This window comes from Guillardia theta (assembly GCF_000315625.1).
Source record: "Guillardia theta CCMP2712 unplaced genomic scaffold GUITHscaffold_1, whole genome shotgun sequence".
NCBI lineage: Eukaryota > Cryptophyceae > Pyrenomonadales > Geminigeraceae > Guillardia > Guillardia theta.
In genome coordinates, this window is record NW_005434673.1 from 1,110,093 (window position 1) to 1,133,897 (window position 23,805).

The 23,805-nt window shown below is 48.7% G+C and overlaps 8 protein-coding genes across 8 annotated transcripts; 5 read left to right on the forward strand and 3 right to left on the reverse strand.

Annotated features, from left to right (window-relative positions):
• Positions 1-680: 680 nt before the first annotated feature.
• On the reverse strand, positions 681-1,726 carry GUITHDRAFT_99242 (hypothetical protein; the record flags this gene model as incomplete). The annotated part of the gene is made up of 9 exons (XM_005842388.1): positions 681-839; positions 886-951; positions 997-1,036; positions 1,088-1,119; positions 1,173-1,232; positions 1,287-1,352; positions 1,406-1,501; positions 1,553-1,655; positions 1,710-1,726. 9 exons carry the CDS (start codon positions 1,724-1,726, stop codon positions 681-683), a joined length of 639 nt encoding a protein of 212 aa, XP_005842445.1.
• A 2,851-nt stretch (positions 1,727-4,577) lies between these two features.
• On the forward strand, positions 4,578-6,130 carry GUITHDRAFT_131660 (hypothetical protein; the record flags this gene model as incomplete). The annotated part of the gene is made up of 5 exons (XM_005842389.1): positions 4,578-4,637; positions 4,860-4,985; positions 5,037-5,099; positions 5,232-6,062; positions 6,092-6,130. The coding sequence occupies 5 exons, from the start codon at positions 4,578-4,580 to the stop codon at positions 6,128-6,130; spliced, it is 1,119 nt and encodes a 372-aa protein (XP_005842446.1).
• Positions 6,131-6,547: 417 nt separating this feature from the next.
• Positions 6,548-7,458, reverse strand: GUITHDRAFT_131661 (hypothetical protein; the record flags this gene model as incomplete). Its single annotated transcript, XM_005842390.1, has 9 exons — positions 6,548-6,592; positions 6,639-6,701; positions 6,748-6,843; positions 6,885-6,989; positions 7,036-7,074; positions 7,124-7,216; positions 7,272-7,308; positions 7,350-7,384; positions 7,444-7,458. 9 exons carry the CDS (start codon positions 7,456-7,458, stop codon positions 6,548-6,550), a joined length of 528 nt encoding a protein of 175 aa, XP_005842447.1.
• Positions 7,459-13,507: 6,049 nt separating this feature from the next.
• GUITHDRAFT_62779 (hypothetical protein) lies at positions 13,508-14,410 on the forward strand (the record flags this gene model as incomplete). Its single annotated transcript, XM_005842391.1, has 1 exon — positions 13,508-14,410. A coding segment is annotated over one exon (903 nt), but the record flags the coding sequence as incomplete, so codon positions are not given.
• A 613-nt stretch (positions 14,411-15,023) lies between these two features.
• GUITHDRAFT_99246 (hypothetical protein) lies at positions 15,024-17,121 on the forward strand (the record flags this gene model as incomplete). Its single annotated transcript, XM_005842392.1, has 6 exons — positions 15,024-16,336; positions 16,382-16,436; positions 16,561-16,668; positions 16,715-16,810; positions 16,854-16,922; positions 16,975-17,121. 6 exons carry the CDS (start codon positions 15,024-15,026, stop codon positions 17,119-17,121), a joined length of 1,788 nt encoding a protein of 595 aa, XP_005842449.1.
• A 92-nt stretch (positions 17,122-17,213) lies between these two features.
• Positions 17,214-18,268, reverse strand: GUITHDRAFT_62703 (hypothetical protein; the record flags this gene model as incomplete). Its single annotated transcript, XM_005842393.1, has 8 exons — positions 17,214-17,416; positions 17,464-17,501; positions 17,569-17,603; positions 17,647-17,702; positions 17,743-17,814; positions 17,862-17,897; positions 17,937-18,051; positions 18,107-18,268. Coding segments are annotated over 8 exons (717 nt in total), but the record flags the coding sequence as incomplete, so codon positions are not given.
• A 1,568-nt stretch (positions 18,269-19,836) lies between these two features.
• GUITHDRAFT_160471 (hypothetical protein) lies at positions 19,837-22,640 on the forward strand (the record flags this gene model as incomplete). The annotated part of the gene is made up of 14 exons (XM_005842394.1): positions 19,837-19,853; positions 19,889-19,920; positions 20,030-20,109; positions 20,310-20,384; positions 20,659-20,702; positions 20,731-20,794; positions 20,933-20,963; positions 21,021-21,078; positions 21,187-21,277; positions 21,501-21,610; positions 21,659-21,717; positions 21,882-21,931; positions 22,115-22,148; positions 22,197-22,640. The coding sequence occupies 14 exons, from the start codon at positions 19,837-19,839 to the stop codon at positions 22,271-22,273; spliced, it is 822 nt and encodes a 273-aa protein (XP_005842451.1). The 3' UTR covers positions 22,274-22,640.
• Positions 22,641-22,846: 206 nt separating this feature from the next.
• GUITHDRAFT_99248 (hypothetical protein) lies at positions 22,847-23,725 on the forward strand (the record flags this gene model as incomplete). The annotated part of the gene is made up of 1 exon (XM_005842395.1): positions 22,847-23,725. The coding sequence occupies one exon, from the start codon at positions 22,847-22,849 to the stop codon at positions 23,723-23,725; it is 879 nt and encodes a 292-aa protein (XP_005842452.1).
• Positions 23,726-23,805: the final 80 nt, after the last annotated feature.

Here is a 23,805-nt window from a genome sequence, read left to right on the forward strand (position 1 = left end):
AGTCCCCTACCAACACCACCATACATCTTGTACCCCTCCCCCTAAATCCATAATGAATAGGGCTGCACGACCCCTACTAAAATTTCACCACCGTCACCCCCTTGCAAAAGATTTCTGTTCACAGAGGACCCTCGATCAGAGGTACAGGCACCCCTGCTTTTCCACGTCTAAAGGCTAAAAGTTTCCCCCCTAACCCCCCACCCCCACCCCTACCTCTTGACCACAGCACACCTCCGTCTCTACGAAAATGTGAAGGGACTCAACAAAATGGTGGAAGAGAGGGGAAGGTACGACGGAAAGAGGTGTCCATGGAGAGAAGAGTAGAGAACGTAAACAGGTCGGGCTGTGGTGAGATGCAGCATGGTGAAAAGAGAGGAGCGGCGAAAGACTGTAGCCCACCATATGAGAATTGAAATTCGGAATACAATGTATGAGCAGAAAGGTGGGGTAAGAGGCAGGTGCATGAGGGGATGGACTAGCATGGAGCTGGGTGAGCAACAAACGCCTCGAAAATGCCAAAAAGGAATGACGACTCGGACACGGTGGAAGTCAAAACTACAAGGAAGCTACTACATTCTAGTAAAAGATACAAATAATGAATTATTTTGTCATCCCATCCCACCCCATCGCTTCGCATCGCAAATCCACGCACCCCATCTCAACTGAACTGATCCCATCTCCTAGGTCGTCTTTTCTTGTGGAGCGATCTCTTGGAACCAATCGTTGAGGATTCGGTTCAGTTCCTCCGGAGACTCATGATGAATCCAATGCCCAGCATTCTCAACAGTCTCAACTCGTGAGTTAGGAAAGAACCGACGAATGGTGTCGAAGTGAACATCCTGCACATGTATCAAAATCTTAAACACAGATGTCTTTAGGCTATACTTGCACGTATTTTGATCTGCCTCCTCTCACAAAAAGCGTTGGACCGTCGTAAGTCAAGTTTGAATCCTGCAACAAGGTAATGGAGAGCAAGTGGAGGCATGGAGTTCTTACAACGTTGAACTTCTTCAGCTCTCCATTCTTCACTCCTTCGCTGAAAGGAGCAAATTTCGTTAGCAGCGTTGCGATCTCACCTCAAACCTACCGAATAGATTGCACGTTCACCTTCCACTTGAACTGCACCGAAAATGTTGATTTCAGATTACAACAAGCTGAAACATTCTCCAAACCTTTTTGGTCTCTTGAACTTGAGTTAAATTTGTCAAGATAAACTCCCTAGTTTCCTGATCCTGTTTAAAAATAGCGCAAAATCAACCGCGAAGCAACGAAAAGCGAGAGCACACAGGAATCTCCTTCGATAGCAAATCACGAGCTTGAGCGACAGAGGTGATTGAATTGAGATCTAGATTCTACAAAAAGTCACTTATCTCGGTCAGCAAGAATAGGTCAGCAAGGATCCTACGGCCATTGCATCCAGGATGGAAAGATGCATGGAGGAAGAGGAATACTCCACAGGTGCAATGTCAACAACAACCAGACTAGCCAGTTTGTCTGGATACTGTCATGACTGAGTCAAGAAAACAGAAGAGTACGACAAAGATAGTCTGACTTTGAGCGCCATGTTCATGGCAACTTTTCCTCCCATAGAATGACCAATCAATGAAAGTTTTTCAGCCCCCAGCCCATTCGCGAATCCAAGAACATCCTCGCACCTGCATGTACATTCAACGCTATCGTAGGATGATGTAATTGCAATGGGGGGTCACATTTCGTCGTAGAGCATCGAAGATGCGTGTTGTGAACGTCCGTGGTTTCGAAGATCGAGAGCACAAACGTATCGACCAGGTAGAAAATCTTCTCTCACTAGAAGACTCCTCCAGTTGTATGAACTGCAAGAAAGCAAAAGTGACGCGCAATGATAGCCAGGTCACAAATTACCTTCCAAGCATGCCGTGAAGGATGAAAGTTATGGGCTTGCTTGTGTAGTCTTTGATATCACCAATCCGTTTTGGTATGAAAGAAGCTAACTCAACCGTTGGTATCGAATGAACAGACCTCCCACTTCCCCCAAGACAAAGTTGTCTCGATGCCAAAGCTGTACACGACAAGCTCCATGAAAGATTATGCCGGGCTAATTTGCTCCAAACGTCGAATCCGCGCATACCTCTACCCAACATGGAAGACTAAGAAAAAGCCTGACAACAGAAATTGAAGTTATTTCAAGGAACGAGCCACGGGTTGTGTAAAAATCAAACCCTTTCATCATGTCGAACCAAAAACCAAGAAAATTTGATGGGGAAAGAGAGTATACAGAAGCTATCTCAGGGACGGACCATAGAAAGAAATTATCTCAACAGGAAAGAGCACATCAATAGATTGTGAAAGTCACCCATGGGGCCAAGGGCATTGATTCCTACAATGCATTGACAAAGCAGGTGAACAGGTTGAGCTCAGCTGGAATGCAAGCATTTCGTGCGAGGTTTAATGTGATGTTTGTGCATAGACAAGTGCAAGAAAACATGACAACGAAACCAAACATGAGTGAACTTACAGAAATGAGATTGTGAGATCAACAAGTAGCAAAGGAGGGACAGAGGAAATGAGTGAAGAATCACGAACATAGCACTCCTCTGCACAAAAATTTCCGCATCCCTATACAAAGATTAGCGTCCATGAGAAACAAGAGCGTGGAGTATGAAGCAGGAAGATAGATCTTGACATGGGAACGATGAAGCAACAAGGAACATTGCTGTATGTGATTGCCGCAAGGTCGCAGGCACTAGAAGCTGCATGGAGGAGCCGGCATGGACCTGCTAAATCGCGTTTTTTAAATTCAAGTAACTATTTTGATTTGAATTTTTGTGGAACATATTTGAAAATTCACACAGTATTTATACATAAAATTGGACAAATGAAAAAATCGCGCGAGAACCGGAGGAGCAGGGAGGAGACCAGGAGGCGCAAGGAGGCAGAGGAGCGAGTGAAGTTGCTCGAGGAGAAGAGAACAAACAGACTTGAGAGGAGGACAAAAAGACATGAGAATAGGTTCAACAGACATGTGTTTCCATCTGACGACAACGAAGAAAGGCAAGTAACATCATTCATCATTCGTACACCTAAAGAAAATTGCTCGGAAACACCAGTGTAAAAATTGAGGAAATATTCCTTTACTTTTTATGTATGTAGCGCTGTCAACGTATAAGAAAAAAATCAATTGAGAGTATGCTTGTTGTTCTATGCTGAAATCAATGGCTGAATTCCTAACTTGACTAATAAGTTCTTGTTCCTTGCGATATTTGCTTGCCTTCTCTTCTCGTACTCAGAGGCTTCTGAAGAACTCTCCTCCAGCGCAAAATTGACTTCACACGGCATCGATGCCGAAGGAGCTTTTCTGTTTGCTGAAAGATCTCTTTCTCCTCCTCCTGCATTTAATCGACAATTGCATTGCGACTGACGGGGTGGAAACAAACAAAAATTGCATGTCCAGTTACCACAAATGATGTTTGCTTTCGCGAACTGTAAACACGTGCTGTGCGCTGAAATCGTGCAATGCTTGCATTGCAGTAGATTACCTCCTCTCTTGCAGATGCAGCAGAATTCTTGTTGCACAACCTGCTTTGACGATGGTCTTAAACAGATATCACTCCGGCGAGCCTGCTCGTTGCCTTGACTAATGGGAGCCGATCGGTCAAGAAAGAACCAAAGAACACCATAATCCTTCACATTCAGATCGTGCAGCCATTTTTGTCCACTATCAAATTCAGAGCGAGGATATCTGACCTGTTGCAAACAGTCACCAAAAAACAACACACATTGAGTTCTCGAACCCAGTATCCTCGATTCACTCTACCTTTGTTCCTGAGCATGACTGTCCCTGTATGCCAACCGTCGTGAAAGACGTGGGCAATTTTTTGACCGGATAACTTTTTGCCTCTTTTCAGCAAACTTTCAACGTCTGCGCCAGATAGACGAGCATGTCGAAAGATGTGCGGAATGTTTGATGATGTTTTGAATCGTCTGTTCTTGAATATCTGAAAAATCTTCTTTTCCTGTATGATTTTTTGCTTCAAGACAGTAAAATACGGTGATCTTCGGCATTTGCACCAACATTTCATGACGGCAAAAGAAATCTTATTCGTTGTTCAATCAGCTCTGCAAATCTCAGTACATCACCAAGACAACGTGAAATGTAGTTCTTCAATACAAGTTGTCTGCAAACTGCGTTAGTCTGTCTTCTCTGTGAATCTTTCCACACCGTCTATCTTCTCTTGCTCTCCTCCTCGTACTCCTGACCTTGCTCTATCTCCGTCGTCTATATCTACCTCTCCTCTTCTTACTCCTGACCTTACTCTACCTTCCTCTTCTATCTCCGTGCTCTCTATCTACCTCTCCTCCTCTTACTCCTGACCTTACTCTACTTTTCCTCTTCTATCTCCGTGCTCTATATCTATGTCTTCTTCTCTTACTCCTGACCTGACCTTGCTCTACCTCACACAACCAATCAACATCCACAACCACAAACTTCCCCCACCCCACCCCTCTAAAGTGACCCCACCCCCTGCCCTACTTTTTCTTACCTTTTTCCCTCACCACCCAACCAAATATTATTCTATCAGTGATATCCGCCGCATTGAATGGTGCGTCGCAGCGCCATCGGGCTCATGCTCCAGGGAACTCAGATCGAGCACAAGATGGTAAGATGAGAGAATAAGATGGTGTGCGAACAGATAAGTACTTGCCAGCTAATGTTACGTCACAATTCTGAGATGTTAGTGACAAGGGCACTACGGCAGCATGATTGTCAGATTTTTGACGATTTATGGTTTCTTGTTCAGATCGGCAGCCCTGCCATGAGCTGTGATCAACTGAAAAGAGGAGATACCATTCTCATGGTGATTTCTTTGTGAAAGTTACAGGACAAGGATGACGTAAGAAGACAGGTAGATGGAGTAGAAGTTACAGCTGAGACAATACATCCGCTACTCCTTGGTAACGACGAGCCTGGATCCAAAGTTTTGCTGAGATTGAGGAAGATGGCCACGGTCAGTCGATTTCATGCCTTTCATGCAGTAAGAAGATGAAGTTTCGCACAGGACGAGACAATAGAAGTAGTAGTGCAGAGATTTGAGATTGCAAAACATGAGGAACAAAAAAAGGTTTTTGATGCATTCTCTGAGATAAAGGATCTTTCTACTCGCCTCAAGAATCAACATCTTTCTGAAGTGGTCGATCATGTATTAAATAAACTTTTGTAGAGCACTAAGCAAGAATTGACAGAATCCTTACAGGCAATTGAGTGCTGGAACAATTTGGAAGAGTCAAACCAATCCAAGATTTCTACGCTTGATCGCTTGGTCCAATCGCATCAAGAACAAGCTCGTGAATATGTTCTCCAGTCCATGAGCTGCTTGCGCGATGTGATCTCAATCGGGGAAGAAAAAGAAGACGAATACACAAGCTTGATCCAACAGCTTGAAATTACATGCACAAAAAAGGATCAAGAAACTCAAAGGATTGAGAAGGCAGTTGCAGATTTGAATAGTCAATTGCTTACTTTGCGAGATGAACTTATCTCGCAAACAACACAGCGCGACAAAACAAGAGCTGAATATCTCAAAGCAAAAGACCGATTGAGCTATGAAAAGGAGAAGCGAGCATTAGCAGAGGACAAGTACAGGGAGACAAATCATCAGCTGAGGAGTGAGAAGGAGGTCCAAAGAATTCTTCTCCATTCGTTTGATACATTCTACTCGATTTTTGAGAATCAGGCTCAAGAAATCAATCTCCTTCTGGTTTCTTGCCAGTCTCTCATCCAAGAATACAAGGCTTCTAAGGATATCCCGTTCAATCCACCGCCTCTCAACCAAGTCATGCAAGGGTTTGCTTTAGACACGAGCAAGTTGAATATGACAGGATTGAATGATCTCTTGAAGAATTTTAGTCAAACCACTTTAAGTCTTACGCCTCAAAAGATGGACAACAAGGCCAAGTTTGTTCCTGTCAAGGCCAATAGCATCAAGTTACAACAATATGATCCCAAAGAAGCAGTGTTTGGAAAAAAGAAGATAGTCTTGGAAGCAGTTGTGGCAGATCAAACCAGCAAAAACAGAGTCCCTGAGGTAACTAGTCTACTCTATGTGCTGAATAGTTACTTGGTCTCAGTTTGGAGATGTTGTGCTCGAAGTGAATTCAACTATGGTCTTGGACATCTGCGATCTCCGACTTCTTATGAAGAACAAGACGGTCTTTGTCTTTCTTCACCACGTCTGCTTAGTGTTTCTTTACAGGCCTGTATCACAGTCTACCGCAATGGTAAAATTCATTCTTTCAACCTTCCTCCTGGGCTGCTCATGGTTCCTGCTCTTGATCAGCCAGGTATGTCCAAACTCCGTATCATTCTATTAAAGCAATTCTGCTTTCAGACTCTGTCAAGCAAGAAAAAGACGGCAGTGTGCATGTGAATGTTCTGTTTGCCGGCGGGTTGTCGATAAGATTCTATCAAGAAAGGATTCTAGCGGAAGTTTTGGAAGAAAAAGAATGAAACGCAAAACCCAGTCCTATGTCAGTGATGTACAGCTTCTATTCTTTCACAAAAGTATAAATATCAGATCTCCAGTGACTCAACGATTACAGCAAGAGCTGAACGGGCCTGTTTCAATGTTTCAGAAAATGTCTATCGATCCAAAAAGATTAACCTGTTCGATGTCGTTCTTGGCATTCATGAGAAACTGCTCAGTTTTTTTATCGGGTCTTTCACCCTACCATGACACGATCAGAAAGCCAATGTAGAAGAGCCTTGACGACCTTCTTGAATTCGTTGTTAGCGGAAAAATCTCCAAAGGATGAGCCATAAGCCATGGCGTCGGCACTGGCAATCAACCTTGCGAAATTCTCTTCTGCCTGCAGCATCGTTATCTCTCTTTCTATATCTGATTTCAAACCTCGATGTAGGCATCAAGGCGGTCAGGATTCACAAACTTTCTAAACTTTGCGATGTTCGAAGGAGCTCGGTGAAGCGGGTCTTCCGATGAAGCGAGGCCGAGGAACTGCCTCGGGTGATCCACAGCTCGCAATAAGCTGATTAAAACTTACGGATCGAATCACTGTTGGATTACGTTTGCACTTGACGATCTGTTTGGTACCGATGAATAGGGTACTTTGAGAAGGAGATATCAAGGACCATGTATTTGTTGTCTTTGTCGAAGAGCGCATTGGTTTTGGCTGCGTCCAGCAACTCTGCCTTGTTCTTGGAAGAAAGAAGATCTCTAGAGAGCTGACGAATTTTTCATCACAATGTTGCCTCGTTTCTCTCAGCATATCGAAGTCACCTCTGCATAGTTGCACTGAGTCGTCTCGTCATCCCATCTACATCGAGTTAGCGGCAAGACAATCAGTTCTCCCCTCACTTGCTGATCAGATATTCCAGTCCCTTCAACCCAACCTGATATGGCATATCACGCTGCTGCAAGATGGTGCATGCTGAAAGCAGATTAGTTTCACCTTCAATTTCAGCATCTCCTTCTTGTCAGTGACTGAGATCTTTCCCGCTGACTGAGCATATCCTTCGGAGGGAAAGAGAAACGAAGGGATCATCAAAGGAAGTATGCCCAACGTCTTCACTAACGTTTTCCTCTGCAATAGATCGCAAGATGGATTGAATTCCATTCTAAGCTTACATGCAACCGAACTTCTCCCACTCTTGTCGCTCTGTGACGGCAGGGAGCAACCAACAAATGCATCGCTCCGTTGGGTCCAGAAGGTGATGAGCAATACGCATTGAATAACTTCACATGACAGCAATGAAGACCCCATCTGTGCATACGAGGTCAGTTTGTATGATGCTACCCGTGGGATCTGTTATGATCATCTCATCTCTTCCTCTATCCTTAGGCTACTTCTCTGGTCTCACTACGTCTCCTTCGTTCCTCTAAACTCGCCATACTCTTGTCCTTGCTTTCTCTGCCGCTTCTCTTTCTCCTCCTCCTCCTCCTCCACCTCCTCTACTTTCCGATGGTGTCCTCTTGAATCCTTTATAAAGGCCCCATTGAGAATTTAGAGGGGGTTTAGAGGGGGTTTGTTTACTGACTTTGTGAAGCTAAGGGGGTAGGGGTGGTATCAGGCGATAAAACTGCTCGTACTTGACAAGTGAAGGGAAAGCGAATGGCAGGGCAGGCATGAACAGGTGTCAGCGAGGATAGTCAGACCAGACCAGACCAGACCAGACCAGACCAGTTGTTGAGAGGCGAAGAATGGTCCTGGTCCGTAGAATACAGGCAACCATGGCTGATGTTCACCATAAGAACATCACGAGAATTTTCCAAATAAGATATCGATTCGCCAGCAAATGAGACGATCAAGAATTGATTGCGCGAGAGAAGAGATTATGACGTGAGAAATGCTTTCTCGTCACTTATCATAAGCGCGCGATGCCTCTCAGCTCGTTTCTGCATGTCCTCTCGTTAGTCGTGCTCTCCATTCAGCTTCAAGTCGCAAATACAGGAACTTGCTCCCCAGATGATCCGTTCACAAACAAAGCACCATGCAATGGTCATGGGGAATGCAACACCCAGTATGGCCTTTGTGTGTGTTACTCCGGTTGGTCAGGGTTCAACTGCAGTGAACCAGACCAGCCATGTAACAATGCGGTGGTACACCTGGCAGACAGCGCTGGCTCCTTCACTGATGGTTATTACGGGATGAATTATGCTCCTTCATTGAACTGCATCTGGTATATCTCTTCGCCAAGAGATTCGCCCGAGAACTATTTCACTTTCCCGACGGTGTTGTTGTTCTATGAAATTAATCTCGAAGATGGATTTGACTGGGTATTTGTGTACGAAGGGCAGAGCACAAACAAATCAGATCTCATTGCATCCTTCACCGGACAGTACCCTAGACAAGATAGTTCTGGAAGGATGATACTACCCCAGATTGTTTCTTCCCCCTCTGAGAAAGGTTTGACAGTTCAGTTTCAGAGCGATTGGGCGTATGGAAGTAAAGGGTTTCGTTGCATGTATACGTCCGTGATCGAAGAGTCTTGGATTCTCAACTTCAAGGCTTCGCTCACGGGTCAGAACCTAGCCTACAACAACGTCGCTGAAGGAGCCTGCCTTGACGTCAACTGCGTCAACTACAACAAGTGGATTGATGCGGCAAAGCGGCAGACGGGTTCTTCCTTCGATGCCTACAGCACGTGCAGCGTTGAAGCTGCGAGCTCAGTGAGCTGGCCAGGCAAGGACAAGAGCGTTTTTGATCTGACCAATCGAGACATCGAAAAGTTTTTGTCAACTCATCCAGATTTGGTACACATGCCTCCAGTTTGCCCACCCCAGCATTCTTGGGTCCCTTCGATACAAGGATGTTTCCCATCCTCCCCTGACTACCAGGGACTCAAGGTTCGCGTCAGTGATGTTGCGGTGCCAAAGTTTGTCGCTGTGAGCTCCATATTTTCCTTACGTCTTCTCCCTCACTCGTTTGCAGAATTTGTCTGCTCCGCTGCTCGATCCCAACACGTCGTACTTTGAGAACATAACTGCAGCGCAAGCCATCGGGTCTGATTGGCTCAACGCAAACATCCAACTTGTCTCGACCAGTCAGACTGAATGTTCTTTGTCCTTCTTTGTGTCAGTTCCTGGCATCTACAAGTGGTCTTTCTGGTTGCTGACCAAGACAGGAGAAGTTTGTCCTCCAAAGCCGACTGGATACTCGTCGACGGGCAAACCGATCTACCTCTGCGACTCCATTATTGAGATGGTCCCTATGCCCAACGATGACCTGCGAGGGCCTGCCTCCTACTCGGTTATTGTGTACGCAGGGGACACTGATCCATCCAAGAGCTTCGCGTACGGGTAAGTTCCCCTGTGGTGATTCCTTTATCTTCTGAAGGCACCTGTCTTGATGTCCTCTCGTACTCCTGACACAAGCATGTCTTTGTGCAGCCCTGGCCTTAGCTCCGCCAACCAGGTGGGAGCCTGCACAGCAGGGAGCAGCACATTTTTCCATATCACCAGCGTCGACAAGTACAACAACCCTCGGTTGTCAGGCGGAGACGATTGGTCTGTAAAATTTGACATCTTCCTCCCGGGATACGGCGATGCAGAGACATTCATAAGAAGCTCGCAGGAGGGGGAAAGTTCTGAGCTATTGAGGAGGAGCGTTGAGGTTGGAGGAGAGGAAGACAACGTGAAGATTAGGGGGAGGGAAGCATGTGCCTCCGGCCTCATCGCAAACCTTGGCAACGGGACTTACCTTGTAAGGTGGCAGACGACCTGCTCAGGTCGATATTGGTTGTCAATCACTCTAGGTGAGGAAGGCGTCACCCCCCGCTGAGCTCACGGGCTAAGTAGGAGGGAAGCACATTGGGACAGCAGCGCAATGGAGTGATATGGTCGCTCGCTACCCCTGCTCTCTTGATTGTCCAGCAAAGGTGGAGGAGGGTCTTGAGAGAGGGCGAGGCTGACATGAAGGTCACAGGTAAGCAGCCCGTTCAACGTCCTGACCTCCAGTGGAGCTCCCGACGTGAAGTCCGCACAGGTTGTTATCACGTCTTCAGCTGATATCTCAGCAGCAGAAGAGCTGAACCTGTCATCTTGAGGTGTTCGGAACGGCTCTCCTATACGCTCAAGCTGGATACGCCTCCGTTCTCTTTCTGCGCATGAATGACCTGTGGGGAAACCCTGTGAGCCAACTAGAAGAAGTTGTGTTTGACATCAGAACGCCTTCGTCCACTTCTCTATTGTCCAACTTAGCAGCCTCGTAAGTTCTCAATACTTGTTTGACGTGGAAACAAAACATGACACCTTGTCAGTGGAGAAGACTATTCGCAGAAATATCGGGGCGATCCGTTTGAAGATTTAGCAGACCAAGTTCAATCGTACAACAAGTCGATCAAGGTGGCTCAAGCTGTTACTTAGATTCTCTCTCTGTCTCACTTTCCTTCGATTCTCTCAACTCGTTTCTATTTGCTCCGTCTACTTTACATAATTCTTTTCTTTTGCTCCATTTTTCTTCAAACGTAAATCTTGTCCCTCACTCCACCTGCAGGTAACGGCAACCACTCATATCCTTGGAGGTGAAAAGTTTCCGTCGGATACCATGATCGAATGGATTGCAACAACGAAGGGCTGGCATCAGGTCTCTGTCATGGTCAACCAGAAACTTCCAGTGAGTCTCACCAACACGCAAGAGAAGAAACACTGACTATATTTGACCTGTTGCTCTCTTCTTTGCCCTAGACTGCCACGGGGATTCTTGCTTCCCTCCTCCACGTTCCATCCTCTCCCTTCTCCCTCTACATCCACGCAGCCGAGAGCCATCCTCCGTCGACGTGGGTGGAAGGAGGAGTTTTGCTGGGCCCTCTGCTGGATGGCGAGAAACAGAGTTTTGAGAGCGGCGTCATGATCGCAACCGACGGGAACGCTGGCAGATATTTCAGATTCGTCGATCGCGACAGGTATGGGAACGAGAGGAGCAAAGGAGGTGAGAAATGGACTTTCAAAGTGACTGGGCTCGATCTCGGATCTTGTCCGCACATTCAAGACAAGATCCTCCACGACATTACCTGCAAATGTTCCGACGACACCATTGTCGGCATCTATGACCTCACCCTCGGCACTTGCAACCGAGAAAAATTCCCTGAAATCGCGTGGAACGTGATAGCTTTGAGCAGAGACATCTGCTGCTTGTACAACATGAACAATGTCTCATGTTTGCCCGCGGACTGCTGTGGACCTCCACGTCAGAAGATGTGCGCTTCGCTAGACAGATGCGTCAACAACGCGATGGACTCACCATCGTGTTCCTCATGGACGCTCGTCAACGTGTTGACAAACTTCTTCAGGTTTGCGGGGGCAGGTTGTCCTGTGCTTGAGAAGCTGGGAAGAGAATATGGCATCATCACACCTGATCTTCCTTGCGGTCTCCCGCAGGAGCATCAGTTGTGGAGCTTTTCAGACGCTCTGCCGGCATGGGAGTCGGTGCAGGGATATCGTTCCTCACAGGATCATGCTGTCTTCCAAGACTTCGACAACGGAACTTACATGGCCACTTACTTTCACACTACTTCGGGGCTGTATCAGATCTCCATCGTCAATGACAATGGCTACCTGATCCATGGCAGCCCGTATGCTCTTTTGTGTGCTGGCGTATGCATGACTCGTGACTGCCGCAGGTACGATACCATGGTCAAGCCCGGGCCCATACATCCCCCATCAGTTGGGGTGAACGATCGTGGTGTAGCATACACAGACTTGCAGTCCGTCATCGCCGGTGCGACATCCTCGTTGGACTTGCTGCTTCGAGACATGAACGGCAACTCCCTCTGGTCAACTCAGCAAGGGGCGCAAGAAGACCGGAAACTTCGGATGCAGAGCCCCAAGATGGATGGATATGAGACCCCTCAGCGCCTCCTCAACCTCACCATTCAGCCCATGGTCGTTGAGTTCTTCGATGCTGTCATCGGCATGTCCTCCGTCGTCGTCTGGGAGGCCAACTTTTCTCCTCTTGTAGTGCAGGATTACGGCGATGGGCTCGTGCGATCCGACTACATCGTGACTACAGCAGGAGACTTTCAGCTTCACATACTCTTCGACGGCGAGGTTATCGCATCCTCTCCTTACCGCCTGCGTGTGAGGCCTGGGCCTGTAAGCATTCCGGACAGCACAGCCTTTGGTAGCGCTTTGCAGACTTGCGGAGCAGGAACTCTCTGCACGCTGTCGATCGAGGTGCGAGACGCGTGGGGCAACCGGAGGATTCTAGAGGAAGACGAGGGTCCCTCCTGCCACTTGCAAGGCCTCCTGGCCAACTGTGTTCCCGTTGATTCTGTCAAAACAAGCTTCGGACAAGAACCTTCCTGCTTGGACCCGAGTACGGGGATAGCTGGGATCCAAGTCCATGCGACCTCGTCCTGTGCCATGGCCTTTCTTGGGTCCTTCACTGTTATGTTCGTCGACCCTGTCAGCCCTGCAAACATGCAGGAGCAGAGCTTTCAAATCGACAAGTCCAACTTGTACTCTGGGAGTTACAATGTGACGAACGCTGGACAACACCTCTTATCCATCGTGTACAAGAAGCCTGACGGCACCTGGACCCATATCAGACACTCGCCTTTCAGCGTCACCATCGTAGGAGGAGTTGCCGTACCCAACATGTACTTGATATCTGTTATTATTTTATCTCCCTCCCTCCTCCATGGCTCTTTCCTGATCCTAGCTCGTCCGCTTGCTCACGCTTCGCTTGTATCAGGTGCTCCTGCCAAGGCCAAACAAGCGAGCTTCATGCGGGACTCCCTGGCACTCTTATCCTCACCAGCAGGGATGCCTGGGGCAATGCGAGGATTCAAGGAGGCGACCACGTATCAGGCTGGATCCAAGGACCTCTCACTACCCGCGCTACAGCAGCGGAAGGACCGTTGGGGAAAGGCTACCCTGTATCTGTGGTTGACCGTCACAACGGTACATATCATGTCGAGTACTTCTTGACGGTGACTGGGAAATACTCGTTCTCGCTATCTATCAACGGCTATGACGTGAACAACAGCCCCTTCGAGTTGTTTGTGGTGCAAGGCTTCCAGTTCTTGAGCTTCTCTCGACCAGTCGGTCTTCAGTTACTAAGCAGCGCCAACATCAATCAGAACAGCAGCACTCTCGACCTCACGTCTCCGTCCAATAACAGCATCGGAGCTGTTTGGTACTCAATCCCCCAGCGCGTGGCACAGGGCTTTGTGATGGACTTTCGCTTTCTTCTCCACAGTTTCTCTTCCGTCTGTAACTCGTGGAACTACGGAACAAACAGCAACGAGTACTGCACGTTGAGGCGAGGCGAGGGCTTCGCTTTCATGCTGGTTGGAGGGGGCGATGGCATGCCTGCGTATGGCGATGGAGGAGCTCAGCTGGGGTATGGAGGTCTCCGCAAGTCATTGGCGATCGAGTTCGACGTGACCGTCAACCCCCAGCTGGGAGACGCTGGACAAAATCACATCTCGATTCACAGCCGAGGAAGCGAGCCCAACTCAGCAGCTCACACTTTCTCCATCGCACAGACTCCGCAGCTCCCGATCCTCTTCGATGGCAACGAGCATCACGTGAGGATACGGTACGATCACTCCATACCAAGCTCTTACCTCAAGGACCCATGCTTCAAGGTGTCGCAGTACGGAGCACGCTTCCTCTCCTCTAGTCCTCGACGAGACTTGGGGTCGCTGACAGTGTGGATCGACGATTTTGACCGGCCGGTCCTTGTGACTGCGCTGAACCTCATGTCCTTCCTTGCGTACCCTCCTCAAGGCACAGCTTGGGTTGGCTTCACGGCGTCCACCGGATCAGAGTTCATGGTTGCCAGCATCAGAGAATGGAACCTGCAGGTCGGGGCTTGCATGGACGACTGCAATGACAACGGATTCTGTCTCGATGGCTTCTGCATATGCGACGAGGGTTTTCGCGGTTCGTCTTGCAGAGATGTGAACGTATGAAGGAATCGGGAACTCGTTTGACCTGCCATTGAATACCCCTCAGTGAACTCGCCTACCAGGCGAGTTCGATTTTGACTGAGAAGAGCAGTAGCGCAAGGTTTACCCCGGTCATCAGGGTGTATCAAGAGTACCCTTATGATCACTTAACTCTGATGAGTAAAATTCATCAGCCCGATCAGACTGACCCGGGCCTTTGCCCGTTGTAACGGACAAATTCACCAATGTAACTACCGTAACTGTCTGTCCCTTCATGCTGACAGCAAACAGAGAGGGAAGGAACAAGTCAGAGACAGATGAGATATTAGATACAGATGATAGACAGATGATAGACAGATCAGAGAAAGATGATAGACAGATTAGAGATGGAAGGTGGAGAGAAATATGAGAAGTTTTAGGAACCAAGTAGAATATGACATAGTTGAAAGCATGGTCCAAATAAATCTGAGAGAACAACGACGGACGTTGAATTACAGTTCATGAAATTTCGATATGTTGCTATTGAAATTTAGTTTCTAATGTGATCAAATATCATGTCACGAGGAAGGTTATGGAATGACAAGAATATGTGAAGGCGAAGGCGCTGGCTTGAACTGACTTGAAGCACAGGCTTGCAATGTCAGGAATAGCTGATCTGAGCATTCCTCTCATCAAGAAGGAGAAGATGAGGAGAAATGTTCTTCTGGTCTCCATTCTGACAATGGCTGTGATTGGGCTTCTTTTGATGTCCTCGCACGTAAACAAGAATGCTTTGCTGGGATTCAATCAACCTTTCGACTCCGACGTGCCCGTACAATGGGACTCAAGTGCATCAAGTGATCTGCAAGGAATCAGCAGATACTTCAGCTCTCCTGGTTCTCATTTGAGGAACAGAGCACCGACTGCACACCCATCACTCAAGGCTCGAACTACCATCCTTGCCGACGTGCCAGCGCACGAGTGGTCTAAGCATCATTATCGTGATGTTGCTGCTTCCAAGATGGACCAGCAGACTGTGAACGGGATCTGGTACGACAAGGATGAAGCATGGAAGGGCATTGATGAGGTGCTCCCTACCGATACTCCGTACTCCTATCAACTCGCGCACGTCGGCAAGGGCGAGGAGTCGAAGATGGAGGCCTTTCTTTCGCATGCATACAAGCAACTGAGCAGTCTCAAGAAAGCTCTTCGTCAAGTCAAGGGCGAGAAGTCAGCGGATGACAAAGAGCTTGAAGGAATCCTCTCTCAAGGAGAGTCTGCGCTGAAGAAAATTGAAAAACACGTCTGGGCTGACACAGCAAATGCAGAGTACAGGAAGCAAGTGAATGACAAGATGCACATGAGGGCAACATCGAAGACGATGCTGAGATCCATGAATCTACCACAAAACCATGCATCCTCAAAGCATTATGAATCCGCTGAAAAGGCAGCAAACGATTTGAACAAATACTTTGACAAGTTGGACAAGAAGACAGAAATGGAAAACAAACAAAACGCCCGGCGAGCCGATGAGGACAACTCCATGTCGCTTGGCGACATCAAAAATAATCCTGGACAAATTCTGCATGCTGCTCAAAGGCGCCAGTTCGATCTTTCCGAAGTCCGACCATTGGCCGAAGTGTTTGTGAAGATTATGGCGAGAGCGATCAAGGCCGACAAGGCTCAAAGCCTTGAGATCAAACCCCCGTCAGAGGAGAGAACACAGAGCTGCCAGCTCTGCGTCAAGATCATGGGATGCGAGGACTGCTGTGAGATCATATGCCTGGGAGTCGACGATGAAAACAAGAAAGAAGAACCGAGCTCTACAAAGGCGCCATCTCCTTCTATCCTGAGGTCGGTGGTGAACAAGTTGGCTCGCGTCCCCTGCGAGTGTCAAAGTGCGGAGTGCAAGGAGTGTCCGCAGCACGATCAAATCCGCAAGCCATGGTCTTCCCTTACTGCCTCCGACAGGTCTAGCTCTCTCTCTGTGATGTCCATTCTCTGACCCTGTAACAGGGAGCTGTCCGAAGTCGTAGAGAAGAACGAAGAGATCAAGAAAGCGTCAGAGGCGGTGGCGAGATCGAATGCGATTCTTCGTGAGCGTGTCGCTGCCCTCGAGGCGACCAACCAGATGGCCATCCGTCAGGCACTTTGAATCGATGGAGCGATTGACCTTCTAACATCTTGCCTCTCAGGGTCTTGGAGCCTATGTGCCTGAGGAGTCGGACGACGCGTGGGTTGCGCGGGAGCCGTTCCCTGGAAAGAGCGAGCAAGTCGCCTCAGGGTTCTCCGATGGCGTTCAGGTTGCAAATCATGGCCGTTGAAAGGGCCTCACTTACTCTGGTGCAGGACTTGCAGAAGCAACTGTTGGGTGCGCGCAGAAAAATCCAGAGGCTGAGGCAGGAGCTGAAGAATTCCGACGCCGCTGCCTATCATGGCGCTGAGGTTGATTTATGAGGTGCTGGTGTAGCGGTTTACATCCACTCAGGTCGCAGCTGAGATGAGGTACAAGCTCGACCAGGCCACAAAAGCTGCTTCGTCGCTCCTCCGTTCCAAGGTTCGCGTCATCCAGCTTTTCCTTCTCTCTCAATCTTTGACCTCTTTCGCAGGATCAGACAGATGAGAGTGCGCTTCCCTTCTATGAGCAGCGGGCGTATGGGGGCAAACAGACAGAAGCTGATGTCAGGAGGTACGAGCGAGATGTGCGAAGGGGAACAGCTTTGCCGTACGGTGAGACTGTCGGGAGACTCTACTAGATAGAGGAGCTGGCGGCTCTAGTTGTACTTTAAACACTTCCTTCTTCCCTTTCACGTGCGTTTCTGCTGCTTCTGAGCCTCCAGCGCCTGCTTCATGATGCGATCGTACATGACGATCGACCCCTGGGCCAACATGAGTGCCGCACAAGGAGAAAGCGATACCAACCGCTACCGCGACGTTGAAGGAAGCATATCTGCATGAAGTCAGCCGGAAACTTGTGAGGGCGGAGTACGAACCGGATGGATGGCAGAGCAACGTGAGAGTGACAGGAGCGGATCACAGACTCCGGCAGCCCTGTGCTTCAATCAAGCCCGAGACACTCTCCATTCTCGACCTCTCACCATTATCTTCGCTCCCTAAGATGTAGATCGCCCGCTTCCTGTCGCTCCAAATCAACATGTCCACATAGCTCAGCCTCAACAAGTCCGAAAGTTCATGAGTATTACGGATGTTCAAAGGTTTCGAGAGGTTCTCCTCCCATCTGATTGACAGTGAGACGAGCAACCTCACGCATCTTTCTCTACCTCCACCGCCACCCACTTGGCACCGTACGCACTGCAGGCCACAAAGGAATTCCAGTCTATGCAAGGTAAGCGAGCGACGGTAAGACACCAACGTACCTGGATACTCGACCATGGGGATCTTTGTGAAAGACTTGACTACGTCTGTGCGATGGCTTGAAAATCTATCTCCTGAAGCTCAGCTCAGTCCCTGACCCGCTTCAGTTCCATTTCTTGACCTATCAAGAACATGCTGGCGGCTCCGAGCTGATAGCCTGCAAGCGTTCAGAAGGATCAAAACCCTCATCATCTACATGATCGCCAGAGTGTCCCCAGGTTGTCCACATTTTTCATGCCCATCACCCCGCACATAAAGTATCCGTCTTCCTGTTCTTTGACAAGAGACTCTGCATACGGTTGACGAAAAATCTGGAGGGAGCTAATCAGTTGCATCCTGCTGCTCCTGCCCCTGTCCTCTAATCACCTGAATGTCAATCCTCCTCGGGGGGCTTGAAAGCGCGTCAAAGGTAACATCCTTCCTCAAGGTTGTCCATCCTAATTGCTCGGTGTCGTACACGCGCACATCCAACTGATCCACTTCCACGCCATCAGTTCGCAACAGCTCAAGGATCGAATCGCCAGTGACTCGCCCTCCTGTAGCTTTCAAGTCCACCTGAATGTGCAGGAGCTTTCCATCTCTGGGAGCATTTTCACCTTTTTCATTGTCTGAACATTATTACCTTGTCAATTTGCCGCCTTCGTAAAAATATCGAATCCACACAGTCTTGAAATTTTCGTCGTCAACAGGGAAAAATGGCTGGAGAGGAAATCCTTTTGTCCCTCCAAAGCAATCCTCGTTTACCATCCTCTGACATGTCATTGTCCGACCCAACCGAGGGGGGATAGGCTTGCTGCTATGAAACCTTGAGATCAAAGATGCGTAGAAAACATTCAAAGGAAGACGCATGCTTTTTCGTGCAGCTTGAGAGATGCTCGTATGCGATACAAACGCTGGATGGGCGATGCTCCTCTTCATCAGCACAGCAGATGACGACATGATTGCGTTGGCCCAATCTAGAGCATACAAAAGCTCATCACGATACTGATAATCACATGCTGCTATTTAGACATGATGCGTTCTTTATTTGTATCCTTCTCTCCTTGAATCATTCCCTCCTTGTATCCTGCACTCCTCATATCGCTCTCTTGCTCTCTTGCTCTCTTGCTCTCTCGCCCTCCCACCCTCTCGCCCTCTCGCCCTCTCGCCCTCTCGCCCTCTCGCCCTCTCGCCCTCCCACCCTCTCGCCCTCCCACCCTCTCGCCCTCTCGCCCTCTCGCCCTCTCGCCCTCTCGCCCTCTCGCTCGTTCCCTCCTGCGCTCCGAAGTATATTTGGTCGCATTGTGCACGTTTTTTACTCAAGTCTACAGGATGGGGTGGGGGTGGTGGAACTATTCGGGTGGTATCCCCTCAAAGGGATGGTAGGGGGTTGTATTAAGTCTTTTTGTCTAGGGGGTGGTGCTCACCGGTGGCGGATGCGCATGTAAAGTGAAGAACTGCGATAGGGCAAGAGGAGGAGGAGGAGGAGGAGGAGGAGAAGGAGGAGGAGAGAAGGAGAGGACCTGAGAGTGTCCTGATGAAAAAAAGAGGAGGATCAGGAGGAGAATGAGACAGATGAAGAGGGAGGATTGAAAAGAACAAGTGAATCATCGAGGGAAGAAGTTGCAAATGAGAACAAACCTCGAAACATGACAGTCGGCTAGGTCAGCGGGGAATGAATAGGTCTCGTCGGAGTTTTCAATCAGTTTAATGTCATTCTTTACTCAGGTTCATTCATGAGGGTTCGCTACCTGAAAACGTACTGATACAAGGAAGATAATAACGAATGTTGCCATGAACAAACAACGAAGAATTGCGATTGCATACGACAGAAGTGAAGAATCAGACCAGGTGTTTCCCGTGAACTCATTTCAATCCATCAATCCTCCAGCCCTCCTTCTCCTTCTCCTTCTCCTTCTCCTTCTCCTTCTCCTTCTCCTTCTCCTTCTCCTTCGTCTTCTTCTGTCCGACGGTCTGCTACTTTAGGCGCTTTTGTGGTGTATCAAGAAGTTCGCGACCCGCGATGACTTGCTGGTGTTGATTCACATCATCAAACTGAGCGAAGTGGACGACGAGGTTCAAGACGCATCAGCGAATGCATCGGATGCATGCATGCCATGGAAGGTAGAGCAAGGTCCTCGCTTGCAACGTATGACGCGTGGGGCGCAGGATCTTCATCGAGGGCATGAAGCTGCAGGCAGGTGAAGTGAGCGCTTTCTATTCAGCTGCCATGCTCACGTGTGTCTTGACAGATCGCCGAACAGTGATGAAGGAATGTGCGTAGACATGGCGAGGTGATGTTGCTTGTAGGATCACAACTGAGAGGAACTCCCTGGCGGAGGTTCGAGGCAGCCATACGCATGTGTGAGCAGCATGAAGTGTCCTTCACGGTATGAGGCGGAGACAAAAACAGACTCTAAAGCCATCCAGGCGGTTCTGGCCCGAGGAGATGTGGGGCCAACGCTCGTTGAGACTATCAATGCACAAGACTGCGACGTTGCTGGTCCACCCTCTCAATCTTTATGTGCCTGATGAACTCTCTGAACTTCATTGTTTTGAGCCTTATCAAACGTATGTAACTTGTTAAGAGGCAGTTATTGGAGCAAGAAATCTCAATACGCTACAGCGAGCACTTCTCCCTCAAACAACCAAATTTGTGCTGCAGGTGCGCACATGGATGGTCGTACACGTTGATCTGCCACATTATAATATTACAACTCCCTCGCTGCAGTATCATCATCATCATCATCATCATCATCATCATCATCATCATCATCATCATTCTCGTCGTCGTCGTCGCCACCACCACCACCACCACCACTACCCTTTTCACTACCCTTTTTTCTGACTTTTCGTTTAATTTGTAGAGGATCGATTGCCCTCTCATCGTTCACAGGTAGAATTGAGAAATGCAGCCACATGTTCTGACTGAGGAGCAGGATTCCTTCTCATGTAACATGAAGTTTCCTTTCTACTTGTCTGGGTCAGTCCCATGATTGTCGTGCCTGCAGTCAAATCGATCTGAAAGAGAAGTCGCTGCTTCAAATTGCGAAAGTTCAGCTGGAGTCCAGCAAGGTCTTGTTTGATGAATGCAAAATTTGGTTGTCATTGTCGTGTTTTCAGCACCTTCAAGACTTTCGGAAGAGAAAGTTTTCATAGCAGAAAGTGGGAAAGGAGTGGACAACCTTGAAGATTCAAACCGAAACTCGACAGATTCTGCTCGAGGTCGACGGGATAGTGCAAGGTGACAGTACGAGTCATGAGATGGGATCTTATTTGTCTCCTGCTAGACGGATTGCAGTGGCAGTTGATGGCTCAACCTCCTCAAAAGTTGCTCTGATGTGGGCCGTCAAGCACTGGTGCTCATCTTGTTACTCAATCCTCCCATCATGCTTCTCCTGCTCCTGCTCCTTCCCCTTTGCCGTTTATTTACGGTTTTGCTTCCTCCCCCCTTGCATGTTCTCCAGCTATAGGCAAGGAGACGTCATCCTTCTCTTCCATTGTCAGCCGCTCCAGTTCAACCCTGGCGCAGGGTATGGAGCAGAGAAAACCTTTCAGGTAATGTCCACGTGGGCAATTCTCAACTTAATCCTAAGCGAAAGGCGCTCGAGGACAAAGCAAAATCCACTGGCACGAGCGTGAGCGCTTTGTTGTTGTTACCTCCTTTCTTCTCTTCGACTCCCTACTCCGATCGTCTTTCTCGTGCTCGTGCTCTTGCTCCGCGTCATTCCTTACTCCCCTCGCTCCCATGAAGTACAAGTTGGTTCAATCAGTTTTCCAGGTCTTGAAGCGATTTGCCAAAAGGCTCGAGCAGAAAAAGGTGTCCTGCATTCAAATACTCGCGCGTGGGGACCCAGCAAGCGAGCTTGCCCTGCTTACAGAGAAGAACAAGTGAGACGTTAAGCAATGAACGGGCGAGGAGATCATGCGAGGTGGCAGGTGCCATCTGCTCGTGATGGGATCACATGGAACTTCTTATGATGAACGAAAGGATTCAGGTTGATCATTTGACGTTTCACGAAGCATCTCTCTCCGCCCCTCTCTGCAATTTTCTTCCTTGTTTCTACATGTCCTTTCCTATTGTTTTTTCGTGCTTTCACTTAAGATTGGCACCGACCTGCTTGTCTTCTTATCCCTCTTCTTGTGTCTCATCCTGCTGCAGGTGGCCAGTGGCAGCGACTCGCTTCCTGGTTCTATCGACCAGCAGACAAGGTTTGGTCTAGACTTCCTTCCTCCTGCCTCTCTTTTGCGGTTCCGTATCCTCCACGCGCTTCTAGGATCCTTCTGCACTCCCTCTGCTAATTTTTCTTCGCTTGCGTTGCTACTTCGATTCTATCCACTTGCTTCAAAATCTGATCGGCGGTCATTATGGCCGCGCTTCTTACATGTTGGCAGACGGCCCCGAACAAGCACGCCGTCGGCAGTGTCTGTAAATTTCTTCCTCCCCCTCTCACTGAACTTGCTAACCTTGCTATAGGTTTCGCTGCAGCCAGCTCAATGCCAGCTCCTCTTGTGATAGTCGACAGGGTCAAGAGCTCTGAAAGTTACAAGTGATCGATGGATTCATTGGCTATGGCTTGCTGAGTCCAGCTGAAGTTGAGCAGAAACAGAGTCTGACGTCATTCACTCTTCGACATTGCGGAGCGGCTCCATCTCGTCGCCGTCCCCAGCTGGTCCGTAGGGGCTGACAGAAGCTGTCAAGCGTGCAACACAAGAGGATGCAGAGTCTACCTAACGACCTGGTGCCCTTTTCCGAAGACCTTCCGGCCTAACCGGTTCAAGCAAGGACGGCAAGGCGAAATCTACAAGCAGATTCAACCAGGCAGTAAGTTATACAAGCACAGGAACCGCGATCATGAAAAATGTCCAGATTCCGGTCAGTACTCCTCCGGCAGCGATAGAAAAGATCCTGTCATGTCACAACACAACCACCGACTCCTCCTCGTCCTCCTCGCCCCCTTTCCCCGCACCTCCCTCCACCCAAAGAACCCACTCTCCTTGCCAGCATTGCTAGCCTCCATCTCCCCCCGTTCCTTCATCTCCCTGTCTCTTTACAAATCGCCTTCCCCCTCGAACAAACCTTCAACCTGATCGCTTCTGAGTTGGATTTCGGATCCGAAGATATCCATGACCAACCACCAATCTCAAGTGGACGACGAAACTTCCATGGGAAATGGAGATCGATTTAAGATCGCTGATGGAAGCCATGCTTTTGTTTCATTACCTAGTGTTACGATTCCTTCAAGCGAAGTGCCTGCGCCACTTCATCCTTCAAGCCCACCCTTGAGGGCCTCGAGGTCGACTACAAGCTCGAAACCAGCTTCGGTGACCAAGTTGTCCTCTGATGCAGTCTTGTTGTCTTCGGATGATAAGTTGTCTGTAGAACCAGAACAGAGGAAAACTCTCCAGGAAAGTGCGGTCGAAACTGAAACAAACTCCGCCTCCCCGGCAGAGAGCTCTCCGGCGAGCACAATGGAGATCTCTCTCGCAAAAGACGATGCAAAGCTCAAGACCACTTATGGGCAATCTAAAGATGATCAGCGAATCTCGACAATGCTGAGAAAAGGAAGGTCAAGGTCGGTTCATGACAGGTCCCTTTCCCCGGATCCGAAGCAATCTTTTTTCATGCGGGCGAGGAGCTTTCCGAAGGAGCATGCTCCTCAAGAACCTCCTATTCCTGCGAGATGTTCTAGTGCTCCTGAATACGAAGATACTCAAGCGGGGATGTTTTCACAGGGTGAACTCAAATACTACGAAGAGCTTGCTGCTGTCGAGCGCTATTGGAGGGAGCTGGATCTTCACAATGAAGAACTTTACAGGCAATCTCAAATCTCGTCAGCGGTTGGCTATGACAGCAACCTTTACAAGAATCAGAGACGACATGTGAGCAGTGGAAACAAGTTTTATGCGCACGTGGTTCGCTCTAGGGCAGCAGCACATGACTTCACCGACCACGACCACCATCATGCAAGTGAGCATGAGCGTAACAGGAGGCCAACGATATGAAGATAGTCTTGACAGATGCTGTCAAGATTACGTTCTTAGTTTTCTATTCTTTCGGCATGCGGACGACCAACTGTATATGA